The sequence below is a fragment of the Bactrocera oleae genome, chromosome 2 (assembly GCF_042242935.1).
Source record: "Bactrocera oleae isolate idBacOlea1 chromosome 2, idBacOlea1, whole genome shotgun sequence".
NCBI classification, from domain to species: domain Eukaryota; kingdom Metazoa; phylum Arthropoda; class Insecta; order Diptera; family Tephritidae; genus Bactrocera; species Bactrocera oleae.
In genome coordinates this window covers 1632670-1644194 of record NC_091536.1, presented here as the reverse complement: position 1 = coordinate 1644194, position 11525 = coordinate 1632670, and the positions used below count along the sequence as shown (strand labels likewise).

At 33.6% G+C, this 11525-nt stretch overlaps 1 protein-coding gene and 1 long non-coding RNA gene across 3 annotated transcripts; both read right to left on the bottom strand.

Moving 5' to 3' along the window:
* Positions 1–6853: 6853 nt before the first annotated feature.
* LOC106622583 (uncharacterized) lies at positions 6854–9006 on the bottom strand. The gene is made up of 2 exons (XR_001330956.3): positions 8565–9006; positions 6854–7333 (listed from the first exon to the last, which is right to left on the bottom strand). It is a non-coding gene; the product is annotated as an uncharacterized lncRNA (long non-coding RNA).
* A 1197-nt stretch (positions 9007–10203) lies between these two features.
* Positions 10204–11271, bottom strand: Os-C. 2 transcript variants are annotated; one of them, XR_004978818.2, is made up of 4 exons: positions 11109–11271; positions 10808–11054; positions 10407–10562; positions 10204–10341 (listed from the first exon to the last, which is right to left on the bottom strand). XR_004978818.2 is itself a non-coding variant. In XM_036373905.2 (3 exons), exons 1-3 carry the CDS (start codon positions 11238–11240, stop codon positions 10552–10554), a joined length of 390 nt encoding a protein of 129 aa, XP_036229798.1. In that variant the 5' UTR covers positions 11241–11271; the 3' UTR covers positions 10204–10551. The 2 variants fall into 2 exon arrangements, 1 of the variants encoding a protein (XP_036229798.1); XM_036373905.2 differs by having other exon boundaries at positions 10204–10562.
* Positions 11272–11525: the final 254 nt, after the last annotated feature.

The window sequence follows — 11525 nt, the reverse complement described above, 5'->3', positions numbered from 1 at the left end:
GCCGCACATACATACATATGTACCTCCAACTAAATTTTATTATCTGCAATTTCTTTACGGTGGCATACCCACTTCACCTTCCCTTAACAATGTGAAATTATGATAAGTTGTCGCCATATAATAGTGTGTATGTACAGACGTGTGTATATGTGATTATGTATCGACGCGACTACTAAAAGCGCCGACAAGCGGATCTCCATGCAGACGATCGTCCCAAAAATCTTCAACAAGGTCGGTCTTCTGACGCTTCTGTCTCTTCAAGTGGAGGCCAATTGTGTAGGGTGATATCTTTTATTGCCATTGTCGTTGAATTTGGCTTCTCCTTTAATGTCGCTTTTTAGCTTTGTTTTGATAGTGTTATTATTATGTTGCTTGCGATGGCAAACTTACACAATCTTACACTTCCATTCGCGTGGTTCGGGAGGTACGCAGTAGGAGTTCTCTTATTGCTGCTCAATGGATGGGGTCTCGTTTGATGTTCGTCCAATGTTTGTGTTGTTTTTATTGTGATTTGTGTATAACGTAATATACGAGTACAAGTGTATATGTTCAGATGTGCGTATGTGTCTGCTTTTGTTAGTTTGTTCCTTTTAATAGTGCCATTTTCGAAAAAATTGCTTCATTTAATGTTCATTTGCTTTGAACTCTATGCGTGTGAAGAAGGTTTTATGGAGAATTTCAATTCCTCAAGTGGCAGTTAACATTTTCAAACAACTCATTTCAAATATGCTATTGTAGTTGAGTACTGTTATACCTGTGGTATATACATATGTATATATAAATGTGTATAGGCACGTTATATTGTTTTTTGTTTCTTCTTTTCACAAATTAAAGAACTCCAACAAAAAGAAATCGAACATATTCTTTTTAAACTAGTATACATATATCACAACCTTTTCGCGACAAGTAGGCGTTCAGAAATACGAACCAAAGGGTGATCGGCTACACCTCTTATGTCTCTTTACACTGCCAGACTAGAGTCAAGCTCAACAGGATCTTATTTCCCCGCTAATTATTCCAAGCCCGTTCCCTTGGCTGTGGTTTCGCTAGATCGTAGATAGTGCCAACTTTCGTTGTGATTAACCGGCGATATTTCAGCGATCTAACCCTGATTGGAGCGGTAAGTTTTAGTCTAAGTTTGTCGTCCTTAGAGCAACACCTAGTAGCAGGGTTGCTCCATATCCTATTGACCCGTGTTGGCATTGAGTCCAACCCGGGTACCTGTATCACTAAGACTTTTATATATTATACACTAAAACTTGAAATCAGCGACTTGATATTTTGGAACAACAGTAAGATAGGACTTACTTAAGTAAATTTGTAGGAGTCATCAACAAGTTATCTACCTCTGGAACCGGTACTACTTCATTTAAAATAATAGGAAAGATAATACATATTATTTTAAAGCAAAATCTGTACAAAATCATTTGTATAATAGTCAGTGAGGAATAATTTTTAGATTTCAAAAATAACTTTTAAACTTGAGAATCGCTTTTACCACTCGAACACTTTTGTACGAGTAATTATATAAGATTTCTGTAGATTATGGATCTAACTCTCACTCATTGAGAGTACTCTCAAATATCGATATTAAATGTTTTCAAGTATGCATGAGAGGTATATAAATATTATACTTTGATTTTGTGATTTGGAGCTTCAATATATGAATATATAGTGGTTCATAATTTCAAATCTGACCATTCAGAATTCATTTAATAATATTCATTCAGAGTAATAATATACAATAATAAAAGGTGTGATCCTTTGTTGTAATTCTTTTTTCCTCGAGGTCCATCTTAAATATGTTATTTCATAATCATATAAGACCTAAATTAGGTCGATGTTAGTGTATGCTAATTGAATTCTTAATTGTCGCATTGTAAAGCGGAACTGGTTTCTCTTCATACATTTTCAAATGTATTCAACTGAGTAATCACAAAAGCTTTCCTAGCATATATTCAGCATTAAATATATGTATCTATTAGAACCTATATGTGTATATGTATACATATATATTTATATTAATGTGGTAACGAAATTATATCTTTGTTTAATCTTAATGACAGAAAACAAATACAAATTTTATGGAGCTTTAATTTATAAAATTGTAGCCTATAAAAATCTGTGTGATCGGTCATAAAAATGCTCACATACATTTGGAATTTAATTATGATATATTGTTTCTATTCACTTTGATTACTCCATTCATTAAAATAATATTAAATATGCATTTATATTTAAAGCTATCGAAATGTATTAAGATATAGAGAACGTGTTTGAGCCTGTCTAGACCTGAATGTACTGCAAAATCGTGAATTGAGAGCACTTCACAACTGATGTTCTAACGCAAAATTTTGATAGACCAATTTCTTGATATGATTCGTAAAAGTGATATAAGTATGACCGTAGATTGGGAACTTCTTCCGTTGATTTTGATGCGGGAAGTCTAAAACGCCCAGTATTTACATGTAGCGGTAATATTAAAGCTTATTTCTTTGTTTTTATAATTATTGTACATATGTATCTATATATATACGAGTAAATGAAGTATGAAAAGAGTATGATCGGTAAAGAGGCAATTTTAGGAACTGTGCCCATTCCTTCTCAGCAAGTCACCGATATGAAAATCATTTCTCTTCAAGTTTGGAAAGTTTCAAGGGGATGAAGGCGGCATAACGAAACCAGCCGAAATCACAATGGATTCAATGATGACATCGAGCAATGCTAGGGGTTGGAATAAGAACAATGGAATAGTTTGTGTCAGAAATGTTTGCTGTTTATGGCTACGAGTGTTTGTAGTATCTTTAGAAAGTTTCATTTCAATGTTGTATTTGCAAATGTTCCTTTGAGTTGATAGCAGTTTCTCTATTATCCCTTTCCTGACTTCAGCTCCCTTTATGTGCGATTCAATTCGGTTGAGTAATAATCTATTCAAATGCCTTTCCTCGAAAGTAAATATTATATAATCTGAATTTGACAGAAAGCCAGGCATATGAATTTACAGAAGTATCATTCAATAGAAATAACTAAAATAAAATTTATAGCGCAAATCGGTAAGCAGTCTCGACATTTTGAAGTAAAGTCTCAATTTGTGACAAGTTACTATTCACGATATATAATATTATCCAGTATTTAGTCACAAAATACTGTCTCAAATTTGTCACCTGATAGTATTAGTAAAGCATTTGATAGTTGTCGGAATTGGAATTGAAACCGAGAAAAAAATCTAGGAGGTGTCATGAATTCAGATATTATTGGTTTGATGTTCGAAATAGAAATTGTATCGGTTTTGGAAACCAATTTTATCGGTTTTGTTATCAGAATTATTATTACGAATTAACGTATTTCTATATCTATAGGGTAAAACATAAGAATAGAACTCAAAATGCTATAATTATTAAGTTTATGGAAAAAATCCAGATATTTTATGAGAATTTACAAATAGTAGTATAACACCATAAAAAATGCGTATTTATTCAGGCGATTTTGCAATATAAATCTGTACGGTTAACAAGTAAATGTAAGCTAAATTTGAATTACGATTCCCCTCGGCAATTAAGTAGCTTACTGTGATCTCTTAAAATCTTTGCTTTAGTCTTTTTGTTGCTTTCTTCCTCCAACAAAATAAAATTTAAAATTGCGGAACTTATTGAAAATTTTAATAAAATTGCTTCCAAATTTATTTATTTGCAAGTTTTGTCACATTAGCAAACAGCTGATTCGAATACTGGTTTTGCGTATGCTCGGAAAGATGAAAATCCAATCAGATTCTGGGACACCATTGAAAATCCGAAAACTAGTAAATTTGTCTTGGATTCCGAAACATCCCTGAATATCTCAGAATCTTTAAAACTTATCAATATTTTCTATGCTGTATCTCTACCAACGTTTTCTTGAGAAAACTGATAAAGAATTCTAAGTTGGATAGGGGAGTGTAGCAGCAGCAGCTTTCGCTGATGCTAGACTTTAGTTTTAGTTATTTTAATATTATAGGTAAAAAAAGTCATTCGATTTAAAGAATTTTTCGATTTAACGAATTTTGTGTACAACAAACTTTTGTGCTAGACTTTAGTATATGTTTGTTGAATAAATTAATTAATTAAAATTATTATAATATAATAAAACGATCTTGTCAAATAAATAACCAAATATATTGAGTTTTAAATATACATATGTACATACATATATATACTTTAATTCAACGACAACAAAATTTTAAAACTATTTATTCCTATCCTTATGGTGCTGACTGAAACCGTTTATCAACTAAGACCTCGTTCAGGCACAGCAACTCAAATAAATGTTTACAATATATTTGCAAATTTAAATTTTATTTAATTGCGTTTGCCAGGAATTTACAAATATTTATGAAAAAATCAATCGAATTATGCCTTCCGACTTTTATTTAGAATCTATCAATCATAATTATTATGAGAGTTATACCTTGCAATGCTAAGCCATTGGAGTACTAGTATTTCTAGGGAAATTGGTTAAAATAAATGAGCTGCGGCCAAATAAGTAATGAGCGCAACGGATACACATCACTTGAATAAAATAAATAGATAAAAAAAAAGACGGAAATACGTATATTGGTCACACACTTGCACATACATATATGAGTATAGCGTTGCTTGCAACGCAATATCTAGGAGATGACCATAAGTCGATTGGAGCAGCAATAGAACTACGGTACTACTACTTCAGGTCCGTAGTTATGTGGACCGCGATACATTGTTTGATGGTAGTGGCCAAGTGGGACAACATTGTCACATCAAGCTCCAATTGTTCATATTGAAGATCGCACAATGTCGTACGTGAAACGGCGATGCATCCGGAACGCATGGACCGCATTCTTCATACATAAGCGGACTATGCAATACGGCAACTAAACCCATTTTATCGCTTATCGACAACAAATTCTTTCGACTCATTCAATGTCACTACGAGCCATAGCAAACGACATGATGCACTCGACGGACGCAACGCGGATACACTTCTTCACCATCGTTCCAGCAAGTTCGAGTTTGAAATATGTAGTTGCAACTCGGTGGACAGTTGTTTTGAAGAAAACAAAATAAAACAAGTAAGGAAGGGCTAAGTTCGGATGTAACCGAACATTTTATAGTCTCGCAAAGTCAAATGGTATACTTGTTTTCGATTTCTTTGTGGATCTTGCCGCCTTGTTCAATGTTGACCGATATTTTCGGTAAAAAGTTAACCACAAGTACCTATAGGCACTGGGGTCCACATATTCAGCACCTAAGGGCTTGAACAGTTTTGGTTCAATTTAAACAGTTTTTAGTCACAAGGTGGCACATTTTAAACGCATTATTCACACAAATAACGTTTTCACGATACAATCATTGGGCGGTAACACGCCCACTGTCTAATTTTGAAGTCGGTTCCTATAAAGTCATCTCATGCCATCCAAGAGATAAAATGTAATGTCTCTGACGTGTTAGTGCTTGATTTATCGCTTTAAGCAGTTTTAAACAGTACCGTTATATGGTGAGTGGGCGGGGTTGTCATATATATTTAACCCTATATCTAACTTGATTAGTTTTAGGTGATACAAACAACCGTTAATAAACATAACTATTATACCCTGTAGCAACATATTGCGAAGGTATAAAGATTGTCAGTTCCTACAGCGAACATTTGATAGGTTATTGAAATTCGGAGTAAATCCTCTTCTGATAACAGTATGTCTGTATGTCAAAAATGGGTTGAATCGGGTCAAAACGTTCCTTAGCTCCCACATACCTAATGTAAGGATTTTGGAACTTTCGGTTATCTTAGTGAAAATGAGATTGCGTGTTTTCCTAGTAACAATGTTTTTTTCTGCCTAAAATGGATAAAATCGGGTGAAAACTTGCCCCAGCCCCGATATAACTACGATTTTTGAACATTTGGCTGACTTAACTCCCTATATTATATGTTGGTGATGGACGGGGATTTTCCAATAAGATAATAATTTTTTATTTAATGTGAAGTACAATCGATAAAATTAAGTTCTAAATATAACATGATTCAAATGGCTTCCACGACTTCTTTTGCAGGAACGAATTTGAAATATTGACTTCTAAAGCTTGAAGAAAGTCTGGTTTATTGCTAAATACCAATGACTTCAAATAACCCCACATAATAAGTAGTCTAATGGTGTTAAATCACAACTTCTTAGAGGCCATTCAATATCACAATTTCTTGAAATTATCGAATCTCCAAACTTGGTGGCACTTAGCCCCGTTTTGTTGGAACCAGATGTTGTCAAGATGAAACTTCCAATTGCGGCCATAAAAAGTTGGTTACCATCGATCAATACCGCGCTCCATTAACAGTAACGGTGTCACCAGCTTCAATTTGATAGAAGTACGGACCGATGATTCCACCAGACACAAAACCACACCAAATTGTCAATTTAGATTAATGTAATGGTTGTTCATGAATAATTTGTGGTGAGCCGTATTATTACGATTATAAAATGGCAAAAGCGCACGAAAAGTTGCAATTGGAGAACGATGGTTTTGCCAATAAAATTGAATAATTTGTAAACGTTCTTCGTATATCTTTCCATGCTGAAATTGCAAACGTTACCGAATACAATGAAAAGAAAATTACAGATCATTTTAAAAATGACCAAAACGACACTTAGAAATCATATCATCCCTATTGAAAAAACCCGATATAATAGCAACATTTTTACCAGCAAAGTGTGATGAATTATTGAATTAACAAAATTAATAGTAAAGTCGATCTGAAATAGGAATTAACTGCATTATAGAGTTTGGACTAAATGCTAATTATATATCGAATTTCTTTGCAATTCGTAAGGAGATTTAATAAAAAAAAAACATTCTTTAAGATCATTTTATTTCGGCGTTTCTCTCTTTCGTGTTTACAGTGTAAATAAACTTACGTCCATTTACGAGAATACAGTTTGTAATGAACTCAATGAAGTGTATTAAAATCCAATTTTAAATTCTAAACAAATATTTTATAAATATAAATAGGGATTAATGGATAAGGTCTTTTTCGATGTATTTGTATAAGTTGTCGAAGTTGAAAAGCATGACGAGTGGCGTTTGAGAACAAGAATTTTGTTTTCCTTAACCGAATGATTTCTGTCCGTCACTTCCCAGGAACTAGAACGTTAACTTCGTGGTCATCTATATAACTAGGGTATTATGCAGCAATACAGTGGCTTTGCAAATGTACTTCATGATTTAATGAAATTCGCCATCGCGTCCTGAAACTCCAAACGTATAATCAATCACTTGGCGTGATTGAGATAATCTCAAATTAAAGGCCTCTCGACTTGGTGAAAGTGAATTTCCTGCAATTTTTAAACAAATAATTTACTTAATTATTATTACTTCCTTCTATAAATTCTTTAAGTTAGTAATATAAATGTATAATTATGGGCAATACTAATTGCCAACTTGTGAAGAATGAAATGAAGAAGAAAGTATAGAATTAGTCCACGAGCATCAGCTTTTTAACTCTTAGTTGGAATTATTTGTATATATGCTGATTTAATTTTGGTTTGAGCTGACATTTTGTAGCACCAACAAAATAGTGCAAAATTTGTATGTCACTATAAAAATATCCTCAGCGAAACTCAATTTTCATGTACCACCTTGCCGTGCTGCAGGGGCTTAAGTCGCAAGGCATTCTTGGCACCTCCCAACCGCTGGGGTCGGAGGAGCTTACCGCTCTTGAAGAACTTCTTATGGAAGAGGTATATAGAGTGTTGTTAGTACCCAAGGGCGAATACTGCAGGTGGATTGCAAGGACGAGAGCTCTGCTAACTGGCTGAGAGATATCGCTCCCAAGCTGGTTGGTTGGAAAGGCGCCGTCCTCTACGAAAAAAGGAGAGTTGAACTGGCTGATGAGTTTGCCCGCTCTGCAACTTTCACAACAATGGTAGGACCGGAAACCTACATGGTGGTTGCCCCGCAAAAAGGAAAGACTAGGAAGGAAGAGGTATTGGCTACAACTCCAAGGAATGCGCCAAACTAAATTGCTAATGGTTGGTTACAAACTCGGCAGATTTAAGAATGTAATCAATTTTCTGTGGAACAAATTCCGGCTACTTGTCGCATTCTAAGCTGGCCATTGTAAGCTCTAGAAGCACTTATTTAACATGGTCCTAGCCTCTTGTGCAAACTGCCGGCTCTGCGACATGGAATCGGAAACTCCAGAACACCAGCTAATAGACTGCACGACAGTCTGCAGATGCAGGATCAAGGTCCTTGTATCCATCTGATGTGATAAACCTCATTTTTTATCTATCTATATATCTATCATTGTCGGTACACAAGATGAGAACGCGGTAATCGGCAAATGTGTGATAATTCATCGAACTCTCTTTCTACACCGGACAAATATTTATCCGAGAACTTCCAAAGTACTTCACAAGTTTCGCTCACAATAGTATGCACAATTTAGCATCCTAACTGGAATGCTGAAGTAAACATTTCTACAATTCCTTTATTTGATAAATACCTTAAATAATAGAAATAAAGGTATGTAACACGAATAATTCATGGACTTTAATTACTTACATAAGTCAAAAATACTATGAATTTTGCTGTAATCGCTGAAGGGTATTGTTGTTTGGCCAATTTAAGAAGTTTGCCTCCTTTCCAAGATTGTTACGTATTAAACAACAAAATGAATTCATTAACATTCTATGCTAAAATCTTGTCGAAATTCATTTTAAAATTTTCTAATTGATTTTGTTTCGCTTATTTCAATGTACACAATAAGATCTTCCTTCTCTATAATACTGTAACGGATTTCTCGATAAATCGTCTAAATATAACTCACTCTTGAGTTCGATCACTGGATTGCTAAATAAAAGTCCCAATTTAATGGCTATAACTTATCGTTATTTCTAATTTCAACATCTTAACACTTAACTTAACATTGCTCGTTATTCGAGCTTACAATTTCTTGCTAATGTCTCAATTGTTCTTATCACGACAACACTCTAACTAGAACTGTGTTTGCTGCACAGTCCTGCAGCCCTTATATAGTAAATCTTTAACAAAACATTGTTTCTAGAACATTCTGGCAACTTCGAATTCGCTAACTAGTTGCATCTGGCAATTTAACGTCGATTCGATTTTGTTCTATCATCCGTGTTCGTCACAATACGTTCCCTGGTACTACCAAGCTTCATAGAAAAACTGTTTAATTTGTTAAGTAATTAAAGAAGAAGATATATATACAAGTCCATCTGCAAAATAGCTGTTTATCATTTTCTTATTATTTTATACAATATCTTTGTACAATACATCAAAACTCTAGCCAAAGTGCTTGTAATGTACAATATTTTAAACAATTATAGAATTTTCGACACAGCCTGTAGTAATGAAATCGTTACGCCGCATCTCCACAGGCAATAATCATTGCCAACCATCTGCCAAATGTATTGTCATTACGGCAATATAATGTTATGAAATGACGAAAATATATAATATGAGAAGAAAGAAAAGAGTATAAACTTGTTTTTTGCGACAATTTTTTTGGAAATATATTATTTGATATTTTATACGTCATTAATTTTGCATTTTTGAACACATGCTCACAAGTTTATAAATATATTTTTATACTCTTGCAACATGTTGCTACAGAGTATAGTAGTAAACTAATCGAGTTAGATATAGGATTATATATAAATACATATAAAACTGATCAGGATGAGAAGACAGGGTAAAAACCGGGTCACTGCCTGTGTAAGCTGTAACTTGAGTAAAAATTGAGATATCTTGATAAAACTTGGTACACATATTTTTTGCCACCATAAGAAGGTTGGTATTGTAAATGGGCTTAATCAACTAAGCTCTACAATAAGATACAAGACTGCTATTTGGTACAACGAACCGCAAATTTGTTTTACAAGTGGGGTCAAAACCCATATCTCAATATTATCCTGACCTCCCTATGTTACAGTGTAAAAATAGGCGAAATCGAACCCCAGCCAGTTGCAAGAGTATAACATGTTCGGTTACACCCGAACTTAGCTCCTTCTTACTTTTTATATATAGATATGTATTTAGGTACTTTATATTTTGAATATTTGAATTTTATCGGGATGCCCTCTAAGGTAGGAGTTACACTCTGATGAGTCTGCAAGAATGTTATAGAATACGTATTTATTTTCCATAAAAAACACTGGCAATTAGAAAAGTTCACATCTTATACGATAACATATAAAGTTTTATTTAATACTTTATTTTAATCCACTTTAAAAGAAATACATGTTGTTAACATAAACGCAGTAAGCACAGCGAATTGGTAACCTTTTCTTCGTGCTGATAAAACATTTGTACTCTCCTGTGCCAAATGGAATTTTGCAATTGAAATTATCAAAACACAATAAAAAGACTTTTATTACAAACCTTTTGAAATTCAATGCCTTATTTCTAATATTATACTGTTACTCGCATACACCATATTTCATATACATATACCAATATCGAAGCTAATTAAATAAAATATTTATATGTTTATTAATGCACCTTTATTTAACGGTCTAGAATGACATTATCCAATAGCTGAAAATAAATATACGTAAGCAAGTTAGAATAACACCAAAATAATGGAAGCCAATGTTATTATAAAATATGTGTTTAGTATAAGGTATTTATTAATTAAGTAAATTGCACTTCTTTATAAAATGATTCTTATTACAACCTTGACTTAGTTTAGTATGTCAAAGAATCTATTTCTGTTTTTATATCTTTTAAGAATGCATAGTTTTTGTCTAACCGTTCCGCCACTAGGTTTGCCACAGAATTACCTTCAACAATAATCGGTACAATTTTCTCACCCAAAGCTTGTAAAATTTCTGCGACTTTGAGAATTGTCATTGGATCAGGTAATCCTGGTATACCAGCCCTTGTCATTAACTTTCCATCCCCGTCTTTGTTGTTATTATCGACATTTGTAGCCTCTAAGGATCGCTTGCTGCGCGATTCGTTCGAATCTTCAATGGTTGCTTCTGAGGAAGAGTTGTCTTCTTCGGAGGGTTGTGGTGTATTGTCATACTGTAAAGACAAGAATTAACGGTAAATCTCCCTTTCGAATATATGATAACTTACATTAGCTGCCACATGAAATGGTAGCAATAGTAAAATTAAACTGAGCCACACAATATTTTGTCTCAAGAGGACCATGTTAAATGAAAAATATAAAATACGATTTGTGTCTTGCACCTCCGTGAATAAATTCATGAGTAAGATAAATTAAAACTAAAATCCTCGTAACAATTGCTCACCATTTTATATATGTTGTAGCATTGCATGTCGAAAATGGCGTCAATTTCAAGTTGTGATATGTTTTAGTTTCGATTGGCGTGCCAAACAACTTCGACACTTTCGTCCAATTCATGATGATAATTTGCCAATTTATATGATTACTTGAAAAAATTCCAGTGAAATGGGTAATGCTTTTTCGAGCGGAAATTAATCGGTCATACTATTTATTTATGAGCATATGATTTTTGTACTTAAACATGT

Coding starts and splice junctions, on each gene's coding strand:
- Os-C (XM_036373905.2), bottom strand. CDS start 11,240: ATGAATTTATTCACGGAGGTGCAAGACACAAATCGTATTTTATATTTT. Junction 11,055..11,108: donor CATTTCATGTGGCAGCTAAT/GTAAGTTATCAT, acceptor TTGTCTTTACAG/TATGACAATACACCACAACC.